The sequence below is a fragment of the Herpailurus yagouaroundi genome, unplaced genomic scaffold (assembly GCF_014898765.1).
Source record: "Herpailurus yagouaroundi ecotype Mexico unplaced genomic scaffold, PumYag 160, whole genome shotgun sequence".
Classification (NCBI taxonomy): Eukaryota; Metazoa; Chordata; class Mammalia; order Carnivora; family Felidae; genus Herpailurus; species Herpailurus yagouaroundi.
This window is the reverse complement of record NW_024412401.1, coordinates 33,409,679-33,433,609: the sequence shown is the minus strand read 5'-3', so window position 1 is coordinate 33,433,609 and position 23,931 is coordinate 33,409,679. Positions and strand designations below refer to the sequence as shown.

General features: G+C 39.9%; 1 protein-coding gene across 4 annotated transcripts in view; it reads left to right on the top strand.

Moving 5' to 3' along the window:
- TMEM245 (transmembrane protein 245) overlaps positions 1-23,931 on the top strand; it is a 99,965-nt gene that overhangs the window by 57,186 nt on the left and 18,848 nt on the right. For all 4 annotated transcript variants that reach the window (XM_040481912.1, XM_040481913.1, XM_040481910.1 and 1 more), the window contains 5 exons: positions 2,075-2,173; positions 4,370-4,501; positions 8,486-8,608; positions 8,738-8,883; positions 22,477-22,577. In XM_040481912.1, coding sequence (XP_040337846.1) covers positions 2,075-2,173; positions 4,370-4,501; positions 8,486-8,608; positions 8,738-8,883; positions 22,477-22,577 — 601 coding nt within the window. The remainder of the gene's footprint in view (positions 1-2,074; positions 2,174-4,369; positions 4,502-8,485; positions 8,609-8,737; positions 8,884-22,476; positions 22,578-23,931) is intronic.

Genomic DNA, 23,931 nt, shown 5'->3' with positions numbered 1-23,931 from the left:
GCCAGTTTGCGATAGTGCTTTATTGTGGTGAATGCCGCTGTGCAGACAGCCTAGACTGGGGGCTCTTCTGGTTAAATGGTGGGGGGGGGGTGTCTCAGAAACTGAGAGTAGAGGGACAGAAAGAACTGGTACTAGGCAGTCTGTGAGTATCTGGCAGTCATGATACCCAAAAGACAAATTTAAAGTAATTAAAAGAAGACCAGGGCTAATTGTGGCTTTTAGTTATTTTGGACAATTTGCTGTGTTAGGTGTTTTTTGTTCATAGGTTATATATGCTGTAGTTGAAAGAGTACTAGAGAGTTTTTAATCCTGCCTCTACCAGTTAGCTGCCTGACTTGGGCCTGTCGTAGGTTCTTTCTAAATCTGTTTTCTCCTCTTGAAAGAACAAAGGTGATAAAGACCTTTTTCTGACCTAACCCTTGGGGTTGTTGTAATGATCACGTAATGTAGGTGAAAACCATTTGTAAGTTGTAAAATGCTATACGAAGATAATGGCTTCTATTATATTTACTAATTTGTGTTTGGTTTATGAATAAAGTATAGAGAAAAACATTGGGCAGATATGTTTGTACCAAATAAGTCTAAAAACTGGTTCAGATATCTGTAAGGACAGCATCAAGTAAGCAAAAGGTGTGGGTAGGCCACACAAAAGAAAATACTCATTGAAAACCAACACAGAGAAGGTGTCACTATTGTACCTGAAGAAGAAAAGTATCTGGTTACAATTTCACAGCTATTAAATTATCTAAAAATGTATCAATCCATAAGGCTTTGGGAAAACTGGTTTATTCATACAATGTTGGAAAATGTTAATTGGTATACTCCCTATGGAAGACAGTGCATAGCAAGAGCTATTAAAGTGCCTATTTCCTTTGATTCCTATACATTTATCATGCTATTAGTAATAAGAAAAAAAAAGTTGTGTATAAGGACATTCATTGCAATGTTATTTGTGACATTAAAAATTGGGAACCATCTCCATATCCTATGATTGGGTAATGATAAACTAATATCAGAACTTAAGGTAGAGTGTGCAACTCTTGATCTTGGGGTTGTGAGTTTGTGCCCCACCTTGGGCATAGAGATTACTGAAAAATAAAATCTTAAAAAAAAAAAACAAAACTAATATGGAACCATTAAAAGTAAGGATGAAAGTGATGAAGTGATGAAAAATTCTAAATTATGTTTATAAACATAAAAAGTCGCAGAGGATATAGAATAACGGAAGCATTTGTGGTAAGGAAGTGGGACTACAAATCAGTGTTTATCTTTTAAAAAATGTTTTTACTATTATGCTATTGTTTGTTTTTAGAGTGTGCAAGCAGGGGTGGGGGGCACAGGTGGGGGGAGAGAGAATCTTAAGCAGGCTCCACACTCAGCATGGAGCCCAATACATGGCTCCATCTCATGACCCTGAGATCATGACCTGAACCCAAATCAAGAGTTGGACGCTCAACCAACTGAGCCACCCACACACCCCTATGTTATGGTTTTAATAACAAAAATGTGGCGTATTATAATGAATAACTTTCCTCAAAGTTATCTTGTCTCACTGTACTTGATTCCCACAAACCCTGAAGCCAGTCTCATCATCAGTCATAACTCTGAGACCTGATGCCTCTTAGCAAACTATGGGAAATATTTGTGTTTATAGCTAAGGTCCTAAAATTTTACTTGAAGTTCTGTGGTAATTCTTACACCAGTGATAAATGTAACATGAGATTTCTGTGTAATGGATAAACACTTGGGCCACATGCAACATATTTGTCTCTGGCCAGATAAGATTTGCTAAGTCAGTGATCATGGCTTCACATGTACCTTTCTCTTACAACCTGAGGTGGCTCTCTTAGAGACCCAGAAATAGAGGAAAGCAAAAAGCCAAAAAAAAGCAAGGAAATTTGCTGGGAATATTGAAGAGTACAGAGTTTAAGGAAAGATTATAAGATGGCTAGAGGCAATTAAATAGTCTGAAACATTTTAGTTTGATTTGGAACAAATATAAAGGCCCAGCATGAATTAATTTTACTGGATTGTTTCCTGAGATATTAAACCAGATTATATCTATTTCTTCCAGCTTCATAAAATTCTGGGAGATAAGGTGAACAATACTGCTGTAATTGAAAAGCAAGTACTAGAACTTTGGGACAGATTGTATCATTCTTGGTTTGTAAAGGTAAGTTATTAGATGATTTCTATTTTAAACTTATAAAGTCCTTTTATTTTACAGATTCATTGACTAGATACATATTGACTAGATAGATATTAACATTGGATGTCATTTATTGAAATTTGGAAGCTACAGGGTCTTAAACCTCAGGTCACTAAAAGTCAGCTTGAGTTGATGGTTAATCTCCATGGCAGAACCCGCCTGTCACTGTGCTGTATTGTATTCCATCCTCTGTTCATTGTTTTACTTTTTAAAAAATACTTTATTTATTTTTGAGAGAGCAAGCAAGTGGGAGAGGGGCAGAGATGGGAGACAGAGGATCCGAAGCAGGCTCTGCCCAGACAGCAATGAGCCCAATGGAGGGCTTGAACTCCCAAACTGTGAGATCATGACCTTAGCCCGAAGTCAGATGCTCACTGCATGAGCCACCCAGGCACCCCTCCTCTGTTCATTATTTTCAACAGCATCTCATCTCTGTACAGTTGAGATGTAACATAAACCACAGATATAATGTTAATTTTTTAATGGCCACAATAAAAAGCTAAAACAGGTGAAATTAATTCTAAAAATATTTCACTTACATCACTATACCCAATATATTATTGTTTCAGTATATAAGCAGTGGAAGAAAAATCTTAATGCAATATTTTATAGCCTTTTTTTTTTTTTTCCTATAAGTCTTGGAAATCATATGTATTTCGTACTAATACCACATCTCAGTTTTTGGACTAGCCACATTTGAAGTGCTGATAGCCACATGTACATAGTGGCTACTGTTTTAGATAGTAGAGCTTTAGACATTAAGAACTTGTCTCTTTGAGGAAGGAAAATAGATCCAGAAGTTTGGAGATGTATATTTTTAATCACCCTTACCTGCTACTTGTGCTGATACACTCTTCAGAATTTCTGGCGGAAAATAATACCATTTACCACTAAATTTAAAAACGATGGTTTTGAAAAGCAGCTGGTTGTATGGGGCCATACTGTATACTGCGTTGGCAGGGCCTGTGGACCCTCAGGGGCTGTGCTATGGAAGATGACTATCCAGTGGGGAAGGAGGTAGAGAATGAGATAAGGTGGTAAATTTTGACAGGGTTGATGGTGAGGAGAAGAGCATGTATATATCATCCTTTTAACTTGGGGTAGAAGGGAGGAAAGCTCAATTTCAAGTTTGAGTTGGTTGCATAGTGACCTGTTTTCACTCCTGGGATGAATTGAGGGAAGCCGGCTGGTTTTTGTGAGTTTCAAAGACTGGAGGTTAGAACTAATTGGGGAATCCCTAGGCAGTAATCTGCTGAAGAACTGGTCAATTGGAAAGGTTATATCTATTTTTTCTGCTGACTCTGGGACTTGTGCTTACAAACAGCTTTTTTTCTATGCCTCACCCCTTTTGAGCTTCATTGTATGGCCCAGGGAAGTCAGTGTTTTAGAAGCATAGGTTTGTAAGTAGGTAAGTATGTTGCTTTCGTTCCTAACGCCTAATGTCTTCATTGCATAATGAAGATTGATATATCACTACGATGTTAGCAAAAGTGTCAGAACAGAAACAAAATGTTAAGAACCTACTTATGTTTCTAATTTTAACCTCACTAGTCATTTTGTTTATTCATATCTCTTTCAATTATTCCTGCATTCTTGTCAATGTATTTCTCTTCCATATGGATGAGTTAGATTTTTCTCCCCATTTTTGTTTCTTTTTCATTTATCCCCCATTTTGTTGAGATATAAATGACATGTAACATTGTTTTAGTTTTTAATGTACTTTATATTCCTCTCTCCCCCTTGCTTTCTTTATCTTGTATGGAAGGTTAATAATTAGGGGAGTGGGATGAGGAAAGAAAGAAAAAAGCAAAAATGGGGACCCCCCAAAAGGTAGAGGGGCTCAAAAGAGGAAAAAAAGAAAATAAATGTTGTGTTGGTGTACAGTCAATATGTATTAAGAAATGAAGGTTGTTCATAAATGTATTAAAAAGGAAGTGCTTGAGCTCAGCTGACAGGTAGTATCTAGAAGGTATCTAAAGAAGAAGAAAAAATGTATTTCATATTTTAGGTCTTTAGAGTTCTTAGCTGATTTCTTAAATAATGCAAAGTTTTTCACCTTTGAGTAACTACTCAAGTGCTCAAGTGGACATAAAACAAAATAGAGTATTTATACTTCTTATGCTTTTGGAGATTTCATGTCTGAACCGTTTTATTCCATAGAATGTAACGCATTCTGGAAGGCACAAAGGACACAAGATGCATATAAATCGTCAGAATAGCTGGCTGGGAGACATCCTGGACTGGCAGGATATCGCTTCCTTTGTTCACGAGAACATTGAGACATTTCTTTCGGTAAGAAATAGAATTTTTAGTTAAACTGGACTTAGAAATAAAAATAGAAATTCTAATTTCCAGTTTTCTGTGCACACTTAGAGGCCTTTAGTTACCTTGTTTTTAATGCCACAACATTTGCCATTTTGAGAGTTCTAAATGCACTAGAAAGATGTCTAGGGGCGCCTGGGTGGCGCAGTCGGTTAAGCGTCCGACTTCAACCAGGTCACGATCTCGCGGTCCGTGAGTTCGAGCCCCGCGTCAGGTTCTGGGCTGATGGCTCAGAGCCTGGAGCCTGTTTCCGATTCTGTGTCTCCCTCTCTCTCTGCCCCTCCCCCGTTCATGCTCTGTCTCTCTCTGTCCCAAAAATAAATAAACGTTGAAAAAAAAAATTAAAAAAAAAAAAAAAGAAAGATGTCTAAAGACCATAGGCCTCAGGAGTAGCTCCCCTGGTGCCTTCTCTGTGGTTGAAGAGTAACCGAGAAATGCTGAATCAGGAAGCATATGTGAAGTGTTGTGGGCTCTCAGATTCTGAGATAGGTATCTGTCCCTTAGGCTGACTAGAATGTCGCTGGACCACTAGAGAGAGATCGGCCTTTCTGGTGGGCAAAGTCTTTGGCAGATAGAAATCTGGTTCCACTTACATTAGAGAGATTGGATGTCCTTCAAAGGCTCAGCTTGTTGTTTACCACCCATTTTCCCACCATGCACCACCCACCTCTGCCTTGTTTGCCTAACGGTCGGTCGAAGGCAGCAAGGAACAGCTTGCAGCATTGCTGAAGTTTTAACAACCACTCTTGGTTCAACAGTGTGTTTTATAAAGTGTCCTGGCATGTGGCTTTTCACAGAGATGAGAGGATTTTCTTGTGAATGGACTGGTGACTTTCATCAGTTTAACAAAAGTTGAGGTTTGCAATGCTAGATTTTTTTTTTTTTTTTTTTTAAAGATTTTAAGTAATCTCTACAACCAGTGTGGGGCTCAGACTCAACCCTGAGATCAAGAGTTGCACCCTGTACTGGTTGAGCCATCCAGGTGTCCCGCAATGCTAGATTTTTTTTTTAATTTAATTTTTATCAAACTATTAATAGATGACCGTAGTAGCAGAGAGTCAATAATAGTTTAAGATTTTCAGTAAAAAAATGACAGTGCCCTGCTTTGTGCTTCTCCACTTCAGTCTCGTTTTCTGGAAACAGCTGTCAATTCTTTTAGCTTTCTCTGGTATTTATCTCTAAATTTCCAAAATAATATTTATACTGGTCTTTCTTGGTTTTGTAATTTTAGGTATTATCTTTTGGTTTCCTAATTTGGAAGATGAAGATAAAGATGTGACTTTGAAGTCCCTCAGTGCTCTCTTCTATCACCTGTGGGGTTTTCTTACAGCTCTTTCGGTTCCTCCCCCAATCCCTGCACTCACACTTCCCCTTCTTCCCACTCACCTAATACAGCTATCACAGTGTGGAGTTAAATCTAGAAATTCATGTCCTTCAGTTCTAAGAGTTTATGTGTTTGATAATCTGTTTTCTCTAGTCCAGTGGTTGTCAAACTTCTTGGTCTGAGGATTCCAGAGTTTTTGTTTGTTCATGTGGGTTCTATGGATTATTATTGTATTAGCAGTTAAACCTGAGAACTTTAAAATATTTATCAGTTCACAAAAAATAACATTATATATTAACACATTTTTTGCATCTGCAAAATAACCATTTTGCAAAACAAAAAATGACTCAGTGAGAAGAGTGACTTTCTTTTACTTTTTTGCAAATCTCTTTAATGTCTGGATTCTCATACCTGCTTCTGCATTCAGTCTATTGGAATACATTGTTTTGATCGAAGTATCTGAGGAAAATCCAGCCTCCTACAGATACGTAGTTGGAAAAGAGGGGAGTCTTTTAATAGCCTTTTCAGATAATTGTGGCTATTCTTTGATACTACACCAAAACTCAACAAATGGTACTTTTTAAATGTTAATTGCAGTGTGGAATTTGAAACCATATCAATATAAACTTTTTTTGTACTGCCTTACATGGAAGTCCATTGATCTGTCTTGAATAGAAATGGGTCTTTTACTCTTATATGCTTTTGTAATATGCACTGGTCATTTAGACTATTGGTTCACTGATTTTCTGTACATCCTCTAAATATCAACACATTTTCTTATAAAGTATAAAAAAAAATCACATTCTTTAACGTCACTACCTGTCTCATCAGAAAAAAATCTTAATGCGTCGAAGTCAACCCTTGATCGGATTTTTTATTTCTGCCTATATTCTTGTAATATCCGATAGCTCTCATGGTCTGAACCTTTCTTCCTAATCCCCTTGGGTACACAGAAATGTTACTTGATTGTTGTTGGAGACTACCAGTCTACAATTAATGTCTTCAGTTAATTTCTTAAGAATTGTCACAGAGTATTTCCTACCAGGGTGACCCAGAAACTATTTAAAAACTTTTTTAATAAAAATTCCAAAATGCCAGAAACCCCCAAAAGAATGCATGTAAAAATCACAAATAAGGGTATTGTTGGTTTGTTTCTTGGAATCAGTGGTATTATTCATCCATTCTTTGTCCCACAAGGTCAAATGGTCAGTCATGCATATTTTTGTAGGCATTGCAAGGCATTTTGAAGACATTATGTAAGGAGTTATTGTAAATGAAACCAGCCTGCAAAGGCTCTCCTGTGAAGACTGAGCTGAGGTTTGCAAGAAATGCCGGGGACAACAAAATACGCCTTTATAAATGATACATTTGAGACAGGAAAGGAATGGATAGGCCTTTCATAGAACAGATGGTGTAACTTGTACATATGACAAAAAACAGAGCTGCTGTTTTGGAAAGGGCACACCAAAATAAAACCAGACGTTAGAATTCTGGTCCCAGCTCTAGTTCCAATTATTAGCTCCAAGGCCCTTGGGCAAGTTTTAAAACATCTCTGAGCTTCAGTTTGTCTATCTTTAAAATGAAGTTGGTATCCTCTGCACTGCTTCTCTCACGGGACAGATATTGTCAAGAGGGAATTTAAGTTCCTGAGAAGATAGGAAATGAAAACATCTAGGTGTGCCACAGATATTGTACATCTTCTTCTAGTAGTGTTTAACGTGTATTATAGTAGCATTTAGCATATATTAGTGACCGTTTTAATAACTGATTCTAGTGAATTTACAGGTGATGGATCAAAGGAATTCAGTAGGGTCATCATCTATCTGAAGAAAGATAGTCAGCTGTAGAGCTCTGCCCTTGACCCTATCCTATTTATTGTGATTTTAGTGAAATCATCGAAGTGATACTTTTGTATTTGTAGGTGAATCTAAGTTGGAGATGGCAAGAGGGGAGGCAGCTAATAAGACAAATACTAGAATGTTCATGTCTGCACTAATGATCCTATACAGGTTGCATTCTGGCATATTCTCCTGTAGGTTTTTTTTCTACACATATCATTTTTACATAGTTAAAATCATGCTATATATAAAATTTTTGTTTCCTACATTTTACTTTTTTTAATTATGATTTTTTAACGTTTATTTTGGGGAGAGAAACAGAGCATGAGTGGGGGAAGGGCAGAGAGAGAGAAGGAGACACAGAATCTGAAAGCAGGCTCCAGGCTCCAAGCTATCAGCACAGAGCCCAATGTGGGGCTCAAACCCACAAACTGTGAGATCATGACCTGAGCCAAAGTTGGAAACTTAACCAACTGAGCCACCCAGATGCCCCGTTTTCAATTTATAATTATGTCATAAAATGTTTTTCTGTGTTATGATACACATATCTTTAATGGCTACCTGATATGATTTGGAGCTAGATTCACTGTGATTTTCTTAACCATTTTCCTTACTATTCAACAGTCAAGTGTTTTCAGATGATAACGTATTTCCCCCCCCATAAAATACTACTCCGTTCTTGTCTTTTCACTTTCTGGTACTAACGCTCTTGTATTGAAAGCACAGTAGATAGCTGTCGGAACTTCTTTCCTCAGGATTAGTTCTAATGGTTCAGCTTTCCCTCTTCATCAGATCTTAGAGTCTCTGTGGATTGTCATGAGCCGGAACGTGAGCCTGCTTTTCACCACCGTCACCACCCTCCTGACCATCCTCTTCTACAGCGGGACGGCCCTTCTCAATTTTGTGCTATCTCTGGTATGTACATGTAGATAAGAGCATGTTACCTCTCCTTCCTCAGTGAAGCGTTTTCTTGGTTCCATTTGTGTTTCCTTCCTGTAGTTTCCAAATGTGATTTTTTAGGAGATACTGTCCTTTGTTTTGCAGATAATTTTCCTGACCACACTATTTTATCTATTAAGTTCCAGTGATGAGTACTACAAGCCAGTGAAGTGGGTGATAAGCCTGACACCACTATCTCAGCCAGGTCCTTCTTCTAATATTATTGGCCAGTCTGTGGAAGAAGCTATCAGGTAGGGATAAGATTTATGCTATTCTTATTTCCTTTAGACACTGCTTTCTGTGAGAAGCCTGTTTTCAGTCTTGAGCCTTTCTAATAATCAGTGCAAAACTAGTGATGGACCCTGGTATTTTCAAAATTTTTAATTTCCTTTTGAGAGAATAATGTGAGCAGCGCAAGTTTCGATAAGAAGAAAAATTCAGTTTCGGTATCCTGCTGTCAGCCCTGTGAGCTACAGCCCCCTCACCCCGTGCAGGCTCTTGCTCCCGCCGCAGCTCATGTCGCTTGCTGGGGAGAAACCCCTCTTGTACCACGCATACACCTCCCCCTTCTCTTAGAGCTCAGGAACTGCGGCTTTGTCCCGGGAGAAGAATAAATGGTCTTTCTATTTCTTCCTCTCTCCCTCTGCAGCTGGGCTCTGTGCCCTTTGCGTGAAGTTAGCCTGGAAACTGGAAATGCAAAGATTTTGGTTATTTTTAAGTCATGGGCTGGATGTGCATTACAGGTTCTGGCCAGAAACTTCCCATGTCTTCTGGGGTCCATGTATTGCAGGCTGGGCTTTTGAATGAGATGATTCCTCAACTTTTTTTTCTTCATACGCTCTTTCCAAGTCACTGGCTTCTGCCCTCCTTTTTCCTCTTTGTCATTTCAGGTAGGGAAAGGCCTTTTGCAGCTCAAACCTAGCTCTGCTCCTTCCCTACCCTTTCCTCTTATTGCTTGGGACTTGTTAGAGTTCTACTACATTTTTACTGCGTATGAATAGCTATACCCAAATTAAATCCTCATATCATCCGTTAGAGTTTCTTTTTGTAATAAGTTGTTAGCCAGGTGTTCTTAAACTTATTTTGAATAGTGAATCATTGGTTGGCATTTATGTTTCCACTTATTATTTTTTTTTTTTAAAGTTTTTTTTTTCAACGTTTATTTATTTTTGGGACAGAGAGAGACAGAGCACGAACGGGGGAGGGGCAGAGAGAGAGGGAGACACAGAATCGGAAACAGGCTCCAGGCTCCGAGCCATCAGCCCAGAGCCCGACGCGGGGCTCGAACTCACGGACCGCGAGATCGTGACCTGGCTGAAGTCGGACGCTTAACCGACTGCGCCACCCAGGCGCCCCAAGCATCCAACTCTTGATCTCCGCTGAGCTCATGATCTCACAGTTTGAGTTTGAGCCCTTCATCAGGCTCTGCACTGACAGTGCGGAGTCTGCTTGGGATTCCCTGTCTCCTTCACTCTCTGCCCCTCCTCTGCTCTCTTGTGTGCGCTCACTCTCTCTCTCTCTCTCTCTCAAGAATAAATAAAATAAAACATGAAAAAATTATTATAAAAAATAGCATTGCTTTGAACTAGTCTTCCACAGAAATCTTGATTTGACTGGATAATTCTCTCTGACTGATCTTGGCTTATTTCTTCATTGTGTTTATTTAATAACTGGTTGAGGATACCATTTTGGTCTCTGAAAAACCTTAGTTACATTCAAATAACACACATGTTCTTGAAATATATTCTTCCTAGAAAGTTTGCTGGGTTTTCTTTCTTTTTCCTACTAGCAAGGCCTGGGTAAAGTCTTCAATATCTTGCTTCCTTTATTAGCCATCAGGTAGAATTTTAAAAATGCCCTTATCCTCTCTGGTGCTCTTGGGTATCCACATGGGGCCATCTATGTAAAGATTCCAAGTTTGGGAGTGCATCATCTACTGTAACAGTTTTCAGGGTGAAGCTATCTTCGGGGAAGTCACTTGCTGGCTTTAGCATTCCTTTTAAGCCTGCACGACCATTGGTTATCATCTTTATTGAGTAAATAAAATGCTGAAAACTCTTAGCAATAAATTCACGTTAGTTTAAGTGACATCTGTCTGGCTTAAAGAAGTTTGTGTAAATAACTCGACCAGAAAGAAAAATAACCTTCAATCTTCCCAGTAGGATGAAACTAGTGAATCAACCTTATCAAAGGCTGACAGAATCCTTTCAGTCAGTGTAACTTAAGCCAAGCCTTACAGAAAAATATCTACCTTGTCCCATTAAGAACTTCAAGAAAGCTGATACTTCATTTTCCTGAAGTAATCTTTATTAGCACTGACTGTTATTCTCACAAAAGCTTTTCTGTTTTTAAATCACAGTTCTTGAGTTTTCTCTTGTTCGGCTTTCTTAGAGTGAACCGCTGGTCAACTGTCCTGTCTGTCTGGCATTGAGTCACTTTTGTTTTCATACAAATATGCCAACTCCTTTGTTTTAAACTTAATATTTTAATGTCATCGTTGCTTGGAGTTGGTAAGCGGAGCTGTGACTTGCATGTCGTTCCAGCTGATTGAAAGCACATATCCTTCCGGTATACCTTCTTCCAGGAGGAGCTGGTTGAGGCAGAAGATGACTTAACTTTGTGGTACTGTTAAGACTGTTTAAATAGTCATATGAGGCTGGCGGCTAAAAAATCAGGTCTTTGGCCCACAAGGGCATTTGAGGTTAGAAAGAGTGTGGTCATCTACAGAGATAAGAAATAAATGCCTTTTTACAAATTAGATTTGCCTTATTTTCTTGGGATTGTACAGACTAAGTATGCACTGTAACAGTAGCCCATGTCTTGGTTCCAAAGCATACTAGTACAAAATCCATTTATTTTATCATGTCTTTTTTTTATTTTTTTATTATTTTTTTAATGTTTTATTTATTTTTGAGACAGGGAGAGAAGAGCATGAACAGGGGAGGGCCAGAGAGAGGTAGACACAGAATCTGAAACAGGCTCCAGGCTCTGAGCTGTCAGCACAGAGCCCGACGCGGGGCTCGAACTCTCGGACCGCGAGATCGTGACCTGAGCCGAAGTCGGATGCTTAACCGACTGAGCCACCCAGGCGCCCCATATCTTATCATGTTTTTAATATAGGAAAAAGCTTAAACCCTCAGTACCAGAACTGTAATCTTAATGGCTCTCAAAATTGAAAACTACAGTACAGACTAGTTAATTTGTCTGGCCCATTTGTGTAACCACGGCTGTATCAAGTTATGTGAATTAAAGATTATAACTCCAGACGATTTTTAGCAGTCTCCGTGCTTATTGTCTCTTTCTTTCCTGGGTCAGATGCAAGACCTGGAATGTACAGGTTTTATAGAGATGCCTCTGTAGAACCTTCTCACATATGTAAGATAATAGTAAGTTCTAGTTTTAAGAGCTCTTGTCACATTTTTCATTCTGAAGGATTGTGTTCAAGATGGAATATGTTTCTTCACGGACAAAGATTTTAAGAGGAAAAATATTAAACAAGTGTTTATGAAAATGTTATTATACGGTCCTCAGAGGGCACTTCAGTCTACAAATTATCAGTGATCTCAGATTTTATAAACATCAATCATTAGTCATCATCAGTGTTGCAGTCAAGTGGAAATCGTTGAACTCATTTTATATGATCCATCAATAAGTTAAAAGTGGACTTGAAATTGGGAGTTAACTGCATGACCAGGCAGTGGCAGTGTCTTGGCTTTTGAAGCTTTGCCTTATGAAATATGTGGCTACTTGATGATCACCGTCTCGTTGAATTGTTGAACCTCAGTTAGGATTCTCAGATCTGAATAAGTGTTCTTCTAAATTGAATACGTTTGTGTGTTCATTTGGGTTTTCGTTTCATGAATTTTTCAGTTAGTGGCATGCATCTCCTACCCCCAAACCACTTTTGTCCCTTTAGAGCATGTCGTGTCCTGAATGTTTGCATCACATCCTTCTTCCCCGATGCTCCCATTCTGCTTGCTCTGGTGGAGATATTGCACATTACTAAGTTGCATGTTGTCACGGCCTCAGTGCAATTTAGTGTGTGTGATATTTTCACATGAGTGCATGCACACGGGTATGGCTCTTGCTTGTGGGATTACAGGTTTTCAGTGCCAGTGGGTGGGAGTCTTACTTAGGAATTAGATGGGAGAATGTATGTACTGAGTTTTTTTTTTTAATTTGGAAAATGAATGTACTTTTCACCTCTATCCCTCCAACTATGGAGAATTAAAGGTATTGGGTAAAAAAAAAAAAAAAAAAATCAGTGCTGATCATTCAGTAATTCCGTATTTCCATTTTTGACTTTAAACAAATATTCGTTGCAAAGAAATTCTCATGAATCTAAGGTTATAAACATTTGTTTAAATTAAAATGTGTAAGGAAGAGTTTAAAGCTGTAAGAGTGTATTTTCATTTATTCGAAGAGATAGCTCTCCTAACACTGGAATAGAGTGACACAATCTCTTATGCATATTTGGGAAAATCATATTAGCTGGAGTTCTTCAATAATAACCAACTCAGTAAAAAGAATGCCTTTTTAACCTACTTGATTAAAGATTGGTCTAATAATTCTAAACCTTTACATCAAGTTTCCAAGGGAATGACCTTAAGAAACTTTGTCTTGTATTTAGTTTCTCATTGTGATGCTTTAAAGAATTGCTAAATTAATTTTAATGGCCTTATAATAGAACTAGTGTTGAGATACAAATGTTTGCTATTTGCCTATATACTGTTCACTTTTTAGTTAGAGTAAGCATCCATTATCAGCAGGCACTGTCAAAGACACAAAACCATGTAGTAATGATATAAAAACATTGAATTAATATTTCTACTGCCACGGATTCCAGATGACTTAATGTGATGCCACTGTTGTACCCTTCTGTGTGTGACTGTGACTCACTGTTTTTCCCGGTGGGGATGGAAGGTTTCCGCAGAAGCGGCTTCTCCCTGTGCTTCTCAGCAGCATGCTAGGTCTGTGCATACAGCGTGACCTTCCCTTCTGGAACAGGGAAATCCAGTGTCAACCAGGTTTCTGTGCTTTTTACTGTGTGGAGCTGGGTCTCTGGGACAGATGAACCCGGAAAGGGTGGAAGATGTAACTTCAAGAGAGGTTAGGTAGTAATGAAAAGAGCTGGGGGATACTATGTACGATTGGTAATTTTATATGCTGTGTTTCTGGAAGCCGGCCTGCCCTCTCTACTACCTGGCCTTCTCTTGAGGGGCAGTACAGAACATTGGTAAGGTGATGCTTGTTGTTGTTGCCTGAGGGAACAATAATCTGATAGCCTTCCCAGTTGACCTTTAGAAAGAAAAGAGGGCAGAACCAGTGTAATGAAATGTTGGGAGCAGGCAGAATTTGATTTTGGATTCTTTCCTTTCTTTCCTTCTTACTTAGACACGTGAACGCTACCTGTCTATTGGTTTAGAGTCCTGTATCCTCTGAGGGCATAGAGCTCCTTGACTGTGGCTTATCATTCACCCCAACCCCCTCCTTGCTTCAAATCGCGTTCCAGCAAAAGCAGATCATCTGATCAAATCCTGGGTTGTCTGGCCAGTTTTCTCCTTTTAGAAAAGTAACAACAGACCCATTTTTCTTTTCTTTTTTTTAAGCTTCCTCGCCATCTCTCTTCCCAAGAACACCCCTTTGGTCAGAATTGAGAGTGGGCTAAGAGTTGAAGGAAAGTATTAGCAAACTTGTAAGAGTTAAGTTGCATCTTAGAGTTTGTAAAGAGTGAGGAGAGAGCTGGTTAAGAACTAAATCTTAAGCAGGCGCTTGAAACCAGTTCAAGCCCCTGGTGCAGAGAAGTTAGATATACAGTTGACTCCTGCATAATGTGGGGGTTAGGAGACACCAGCACCCTACACTGCCAAAAATCCACATAGGACTTTTGACTCTCCAGAAAGTTAACTGCTAATAGCTTACTGTTGACTAGAAACCTTACTTATAAGCAGTCAGTTAAAGCATACTTTGTATGTTGTTCTTATTGTATACTGTATTCTTAGTTTAGTAAGCCAGAGAAAAGAATATGTTATTAAGAGAATCATAAGAGAAAATACATTTTTTTAAGTTTGTTTATTTTGAGAGAGAGAGAGAGAGAGAGAGAGAGAGAGAGAGAGGCAGAGGGAGGGAGAGAGAGGGAATCCCAAGCAGGCTCCATGCTGCCAGCACAGAGCCTGATGTGGGGCTTGAACCCACAAAGCTGTCAGATCATGACCTGAACCCAAACCAAGAGTTGGATGCTTAACTGACTGAGCCACCCAGGTGCCCTGAAAATACATTTTCAATACCATATCAAAAAAAAAAAAAAAAAATCCGCACGTAAGTGGACTAGTGTAGTTCAAATGTGTTGTTTAAGGATCAGTCATACAGTTGTATAAACGAGGCATGGACACACGTCTTTAGTACCGTACAGTATAAATGCACAATAGTGTTTATTAGGGGAAAACTTAGACAAAGACTGATTGTGAATGAATTTGGAATTTTTATTCACAGAGAGGTATGTTTAGGGACCCCCGTTGGATTGGATGCCCTGTAGCCTGCCTTCCAGTTGAAGGGAACCCTGCCCTTGATGGCTCTGTGTATAATAGATAGGACTGTCTAACGGTGGAAGCTTTCTGAATGAGGATGCGACCTTGTTAGAAAGTGGGGAGCTTCCACCTCTGTGGCTGGTGTCAGTCCCATCCCTTGAGCTACATCAGACCTGCTAAGCCAGCTCAACTGAGCTACCAAAACATGGGAAGAAAAGAGCATCCAGTGTCTTCTGAATTTGATTCTGTTAAATTGCTGAGTGCTGGGAAAGCCTGGAGATGCAGTTGGAGAATAATGTCAATGAGTTTTGAAGAATCACTGGAAAAAAAGAGGTCCCAGAAGACTGAGCACAGGCAAACACTCTATTCAAGAGAGAGGATTGAAGTAGACAGTAGAGGAAGACTGATGTTACATACCTATTATAGCCTGATGAATTTGATGCAGATTGTCCTGTAAATTTCCATAGTAGATGCTTGATCATATGGTTGTGAATAGTTACAAAGGGAAGGGTAATTTCCAGTGGCACCATGCATTCACCTGGCACGGGTCATATGTAACCACCCTTAGAAAAATGCCACAAGCCAGAGCTTTTGTGATTTTTACAAGAGATTTGGTGCAGTATATCAGAGTGTCTTTCCTGGATGGCAAGATAGAAGAATGCTTACTGAATTTGAATATCTAAAAAGTGTTGATTAATGGATCGACATCATTGAATGAATGAAATGAGAGAATGATCTTTTATTGATATTATTATAAGGAATAAATACGCCTGCAGTGATTAAAGTAGTGATTTCTGGTAACCCGTTCAAACTGTATTGTGTATGCCATTAATTTTGTGTCAAATGAAGTTGTGTTAGATTATGAAAATGAACAATTCCCAGTCTCTGAATTTCAGGTTCCAAAGAACCTGAGAGATGAGTGATTATACACTCAGTATTTTGGATTTTTGCTCCGGTAGCTTCATCGGTACCTTATAATTTAAAAAACTTAAGTCTAAAACTTTGTGGTATGCTACTTTCACTCTCAGCTTTGCCGTACCCTGCACCCCTTTAGCACGTAGCAAAGATTGGTTTTCTTCCAAAAACCGCCAGGAGAAAAGAGAAAGTTACCACGTGCGTTATTTTTAGCCTTACTACAATGCGACCTGGTAATAGTGACACAATTCTCTGAAAGCACCAACTTAATTGCTTACTGTGCAACAGTCACTAAGCTTACCACTTGAGTTGCAGTGTTAATGTCCATCATACCGTTATGAAGTGAATGCTTGCCGTAATGCCAACATTATGAAGTTAAATGTTATCTCTATTTGACAGTTAGGAAGAGTGAAGCTCAGAGAAGTTGTACAGTTTTGAAGATCATGCCACACTAATCAGTGATAGAATGGGATTCCAGAGCAGTGGGTGACAGAGCCAGAGCTCTTGTGGCCCCGTTGCCCTGTTCTTCCTGCCGGATCCATGTCCTGTTTGCCTTCACTAACGTTTCTCATTTATGAGTGCGTTCTTGACTGTTTGCTTCCTCAACACTCTTATGTTTCATTCATATGTTCCTTCTGTGAGCGGTCTCCTAACCTCCAGGCCAATGGCCTTCACTTCTGTCCCTTCTTTTGTCCATCCTCTACACTGACATATGCTGAGTACCCACTGTGCCAAACCCTGACTTACACATTTTGCATGTATTATTTCATTGATCCCCTGTCTGGTCCCCTCATTCATCCAGGAAAGAGTCCGCTGGTCAGAAATCAAGAAAGTCTTTTAAACTGGGAGTGTAGTTCATGTTTTTTTTTTTTTTTAATGAAGGCTGGAAAAAGAATAAAAAATGAGGGCCTGAGTTATTCTCAAGTGAAAAGGCAATAACGACCCTCTTGAAATTGTTGGATCTGTGCACTAGATCACTCGGATGTACTAGTTCCCACGATAGGCATCCACCTGACTAAAAGCCAGTGCGTTGGGTGTGGAGTGGGTCATAGAGTTCTACGTAGCGTTGCACCAGCAAGGCACAGACACACACATTGTGGCCGCCACATGTGGCCTGTTGCATCTTTCATTGCTGCTCTGTTCCTCTCCCCTCTCCCCATGTTCTACTTCTATTTTCCAGAACGTTTCACTCTAATACGGTGATTAGGACCCCAGTTTGCCTTGGGATGGGTATACTGAACCTTAGTCCCCTTTTGGAAGTGGTCAGCTGGGATAGCCACTATCGAATAATGGCCCTGGCCAGAGCCAGATGCAGGTGTCATGCAGCTGCCCAGGCTTCTCTTGGTGGTCTCTTGGCCTTGAGGACAATTAAGGACATGTTTGTCCTGCAGGTGCATATCTTCGTAATATAGAATAGGAATCTGGATACCAAAAATACATCTTCACCCAACATCTTGATCTTTAGTGAGTTGGGTGACTGGATTTGGAGTTAGTGTACCAGAGTGATCTAGTACACCGATCCAACAATTCCCAGAAGAGTTTTCTCGCCTTTTAACTGTGACTGGCTCAGTACCATTCCTCCCACCCTCACCCTCATTTTGAACTTTCTTCTTCTTTTTCTTTTTTAGAGAAAAGATTTTAACAGATTACCTGATTTTTGACCAAGAGTCAGTCTCTCTCTCTCTCTCTCTCTCTCTCTCTCTCTCTCTCTTTTTAAAGTTTATTTGAGAGAGAGAGTGTGCACAAATGGGGAAGGGAGCAGAGGGAGAAAGAAAGAATGAATCCCAAGCAGGCTCCTTGTAGAGCCTGACATGGTGCTCAAACCCACAAACTGTGAGATCATGGCCTGAGCCAAAACCAAGAGTCGAATGTTTAACTGACTGAGCCACCCAAGTGCCCCAAGCGTCTCTTTTCCAGATGAATCAGAGGCCCCAGCAAGGAGTCAATGGAACGACATAGACAAAGCATGTAACGCAGTGCTTGGCTCATACTGGATTGTGTTAGTTTCTGATTGTAGCTCTAACATTACCATAAGCTTAGTGGCTTAAACCACATAGATTTTTTTTTTTATCTGACAGTTCTAGAGGTCAGAAGGCCTAAAATTAGACTGTCAGCAGGCCTGCGTTCTTTCTGGAAGCTTTATGGGAGAATCGGTTTCCTTGCCCTTTCCAGCCTCTGGAGGCTGCCTGCACTCCTTGGCTTGTGGTCCTTCATGTTCAAAGCTGGCAATGTAGTGTCTTCAAATATCTCCTTCTCTCTGACTTCTGCTTTTGTCCTCATGTCTCCTTCTGTAACTCTGACTCTCCTACATCCCTCTTTTTATAATTTTTTTTTTTTTACTGGGATAAAATGCATACACATGAAATTCACCATTTTAACCATTTTAAAGTGTACAATTCAGTGGTTTTAATATATTCACAATTTGTGCATCCATCACCTCTGTCTTTTATCAGCCACCTCCCTCTTATCAGGACTTGTGTAGTTACATTGTGCCAATCCAGTAATCCAGGATAATCGCCTTGATCTCACAATGCTTACTTAGCTCAGTCACATCTGCAAAGTCCCATTTGCCAAATAAGGTAACATATTCATAGGGCCTGGGCATGGATATAGACATTTTTGTGGGGCTGTTACTCAATTTACTACATGGGGTACTTAGCAAACATTAGTGTCTCTTGACCTTACCTTCTTATTTCAGGAACACTCAGCTCTTGCACTACAACTTTCTAGAGTCTTCATCATCAGAATACTCTGAGCATCAATGAAACATACTGATCTCAAGAAATAGTAAATACCATAGCACCAAAAATAGTTACTGTTTATTGGGCACCTAGTGTACCACTGGGTCACTTAGTAGGGGCTTCAGATGCATTGTCATTTAGCTTTTCACGAGCTGAATTGCTCTTTCTGCCAGTATCCACCCCCATAATACTATAAATATTAAATTTAGCCTCACATCTTGGGGAGATGTGGTGTAATATAGCAGGCAGTGACTTCTGGCTGATTGTCCATGGACTCTACACTTTCTTTGAATTGAGAGATGAAAGGAATTGCTGGTGTTTCTTATAAAATTAAAACATACTGTATGACCCAGCATCTCCATTCCTAGGTATTTACTGCAACGCAATGAAGGTGTATGTCCATGCAAAGACTTCTGCTCAAGTGTTCATAGCAACATTATTCACAGTAGCTCCAAACTGGAAAAACCCAAATGTCCATCAGCTGGTGATTACATAATCTAATTGTGCTATATCCAAATAATGGACTACTCAGCAGTTAAAGAGGAACAAAGTGCTGATAACCATGTGGGTGAATCTCAAAATATTGAACGAGATTAAAGAAACCCAACACAAAAGCTACATAATGAAAGTGTGAATGTCCTTGACACTCCTGAACTATACACTTAAAAATGGTTAAATGGCAAATTGCTTGGTATGTATATTTTACCACAATTTTTTAAAAAACTGCATAATGTGGGGTGCCTGGGTGGCTCAATCCATTAAGCGTCCAACTTCGACTCAGGTTATGATCTCCCCGGTTCGTGGGTTCGAGCCCCCGCGTCTGGCTCTGTGCTGACAGCTCAGAGCCTGGAGCCTGCTTCGGATTCTGTGTCTCCCTCTCTCTACCCCTCCCCTGCTCATGCTCTGTCTCTTTCTGTCTGTCAAAAATAAATAAATGTTTAAAAAAACAGGGGCGCCTGGGTGGTGCAGTCGGTTAAGCGTCCGACTTCAGCCAGGTCACGATCTCACGGTCTGTGAGTTTGAGCCCCGCGTCAGGCTCTGGGCTGATGGCTCAGAGCCTGGAGCCTGTTTCTGATTCTGTGTCTCCCTCTCTCTCTGCCCCTCCCCCATTCATGCTCTGTCTCTCTCTGTCCCAAAAAAATAAATAAATGTTGAAAAAAAAATTAAAAAAAAAAATAAAAAAACTGCATAATGTATGATTATGTTCATATGAAATTCTAGAAAAGGCAAAACTATTGTGGCAGAAAGCATATCTAGTTGATGTCAGGGATCAGGATTCAGGAGGGATAGACTGTCAAAGGGCATGAGGGAACGTTTTGGGGTTCTGTAGAAGTGTTCTATATCTTGATTGTGATGATGGTTACACAATTGTACACATTTGCCAAAATTTGTTGAATTTTATTGTTTGTAAATTATAGTTCAGTAAAGCTGATTAAAAAAGAAAAAAATGCTAGGAATTTGATGGAGCTAAAAAAAATTCTGTCTACTAGTAAATTGTTAGGGGATTTTTCTTTGCTGTTTTATAAAAACCTTGTGTACCAGATCATAAGTAATAAGATAGAGGGGAATGCCTTGCCTTTTCATCCTTCATTGGGTTACATGAAAATGTTTAGTAACTGTAAACAGCATGGGATGCATTTAGGATCCACAAAATTACTTGCGAGTTGCCTTAGTGAGAATGTTACAGCAATCAGTATTCCCAGAGGTAAAGAAGAAGGGAGATTGTGTGCTGTTTCCTAGAAGTGGTCCCTTTTGGATTGAGTTTTGCCTACGTGCCACCCAGAGGGGGAGATTCAGTTGCAATATTTTGTTGCACCTTTGATGTCAACTTCATTTTGGCTTAAGAGTTTTTGAATAACATGAGGTTGGTGAAAAAATTTTTGAATAACATTAAGGTTGGTGAAAACATCTGTCTTCTGTCATTGACCTCCCCAGTTCTGTTCCAATTCTGTACTTTTTTTTCCTTAGACGTTATTCTTATTAATCTCCCTGGGGTATTTGACCTTAATACCATTCCCTCTTTCTCAAAAGCTTCTTTCTCGTTTGGTCTCTTGGAATACTACACTCTAGTGATTTTTCTCCCTACTGCAGAAGTGATTTCGTGATCTCTTTGGCTGGTGTATTTTTGTTCTTAGGTCCCCTGTGGGAATGCAGCCCATTGCCCCATTTTTCTCCAGGTTTGCCCCTGGGGATATCTTCTCCTTTCCTATGATTCATCTCTTCTGGCACATCTCAAAGTTTTTGTCCCAAGTTCTCCATTGACTTTGTCTTTTATTTCCGGCTACCTCAAGGGTATTTTCAACATCCTTATTTCTTACCATTGCCCAAACCAAATGTATTCCCTTATCTCCCGTGTCTTCGCTCATTCTGGGCTTTTCCATGTCTTTGAGACACTGCCATTCTCTCCCCCTCAGGTTTAAAACCTGAAGCTCTGCTAGTTTCTTTTTCCTCCGTCTCCTATTCAGTTCAGATCTTTTCTGTTTCCTCTGGGCTCTCTCCCTTCTTCTCGGTCTTTTTGATACGACTTTAATCTGCATCTTTTTGTCAGAGGCACATGGCAACCCCATATTCTTGAGTGAAAGCTGCTGGTCAGGATGACGAAGAAGGTTTCACAATTTGGGGAGCCACCGTGTCACCAAATCCATGTGTCAGAACCCTGTTACAATGACTGAATCACTAGGTTGGCTTTGCTCTTACAGCACATCTCTTGGAATGCTTTGGAAAAGCTTATCGTTTCCTTTTGTGTGTACAGTGTCCCCTTTGCTGCCACGTTCCCTGATTTTTTTTAATTATAGACAGCTTTTCCTTCTCTCATGAGTATATGACCCTGCTTCCCCTGTACCCCCCAGAGTCCTGGTTTTGTAATTTTATGATACCTTTGGCATCATAAACTTATGGTTTGCTGCCTTTGTGTTCTCTCTGAGCAGTTCCTTATTACTCTTCACACAACACTACCTTAATCTTCCAGCTGGAAACCAAAGCTGAAGCACCTGCTATTGCAGATTTTCATGTACTTTGTTCCTACTAATCACCAACTATGTGGATCTGTTTTTACCCCTTTTGTGTTTTCCTCTCTCATTTTACTTGGGAGGTAATAAGATTTTCTTTTTCTTCCATAAATTCTCTCCCAATAACCTGCATTCTTTGATAGCATTTGTAGAAGTTACTCTGTAGGCTTGGTTGCAGAGTTGAAGGAATGTGGGAAAACTTTGTTAATAAGAGGAGACCCATGAAATGCAGGTTAAATTCTCTTGCACTTGTCTTCAAAGGGGAGGGTTGGCCACAGATTTCTTAGAGTTTATGTCCTCGGAAATAAGAGAGTCATACTTACTTTTTATTTTCCATTTATTTTGGTGGTGGAAGATGTGCTTCAGAGGTGAAAAGTTGATTAATTATTTCAGCGAGCAGGGTATTTTAAGGTGTTTCATTTCAGTTATTTTTTTCATCAGAGAAATTTACTAAACTTGTTCTGGGGTTTTAAAATAAAGGCTTTATGTTTCTTTGAAATAAAAATGCAAAGGGCATTCTCAGGCCATTGGAAAAATTGAAGTTGTTATCAGATTTGGAATGAAGTAGCCAGAGGCCTGGAACAACTTCCGTTTTTGCATCGCAATGTGATACTGTGTTTATTTACTTTCCCTTTTATCTTTGGGTATTCTAGAGGGGTGTTTGATGCTTCCCTCAAAATGGCTGGCTTCTACGGATTGTACACTTGGCTGACTCATACTATATTTGGCATCAATATTGTCTTCATACCATCAGGTAACGATAGTACCCTAACTTCCCCTGTCCTCTATTTAAGGAAAATGAAGCCATTTTACGTACGTTGGGAAATGTCATCTTCCTCAAATTTAAAATACTAAATTTTGAGATGTAATCTAGTCTAGATTAGGAGCAGAAGTATGATTTGTAATGTTTATTTATGCTGTATCTCCAGTAGCTAGAATGATACCCAGCACTTAGAAAGCACTGCATAAGGGGCACCTGGGTGGCTCAGTTGATTAAGCCTCCGACTTCAGCTCAGGTCATGATCTCACAGTCTGTCTTGAGTTCAAGCCCTGCATCAGGCTCTGTACTGATAGCTGGGAGCCTGGAGCCTGCTTCAGATTCTGTGTCTCCCTCTCTGTCTGCCCCTCCCCTGCTTATGCTCTTTGTTCCAAAAATAAATAAAACATTAAAAAACAGAAAGAAAGCACTGCATAAGTACTTGATAAATGAGTGAATGTCCTAGCACTTAGCACAGCACACAGTACTCAGTAAATACTTGGTACTCAGTAATAATTGGCACTCAGTAAATGTTTGAATTGAACTGATAGGGAGCAATGAGTTGGTCGAATAGCTCTGTTCCATGAAGGATACTGTCCCAGGGGCAAGACAAATGCCTCTGAGGGCACATAAGCTGTCTCCATACCTCTTAGGATCTATTCTGATAAGGCCCTCATTCCATAAGCACCTTGATGGTTCAATAACCATCTTTTACTTTTTCCTCTGCATTATTTCTGCTCCTCTCCTTCCACTTTTCCTTTACTTCTGTGGCTGCTTGTCTACCCTCTACCATTTCCCCCTTTTCTCCACACACTCTTCTTTACATCCCCAAGTTCATTCATGTTCTTTCCTACTTCAGTCTTGGCTAAGCCACTCTTTGACATGCAAGCAGCCTGACAACACATGGAGGTCATTGTTTTATAATGACCTTGTGAGGCAGGCAGGGTAGGTAGTGTTCCTGTTGTATAGGTGAGAAACCAAAAGTTTTCCAAGGTCACATACCTGGTTAGTGGTAGGACCAGAACTAGAATCCATATCTGCCTGACTTTTCCTCTGGAGGGGAACCAGATGAGAGAGAGTGGGCATACAGCTCTGGAAGGGGGTGAACTTGAAGTAACCTCCTTCAGGGGCACCTGGGTGGCTCAGTCGGTTAAGCGTCCGACTTCAGCTCAGGTCACGATCTCACAGTCCGTGAGTTCGAGCCCCGCGTCGGGCTCTGGGCTGATGGCTCAGAGCCTGGAGCCTGCTTCCGATTCTGTGTCTCTCTCTCTCTCTCTCTGCCCCTCCCCCGTTCATGCTCTGTCTCTCTCTGTCTCAAAAATAAATAAACGTTTAAAAAAAAAAAAAAAAG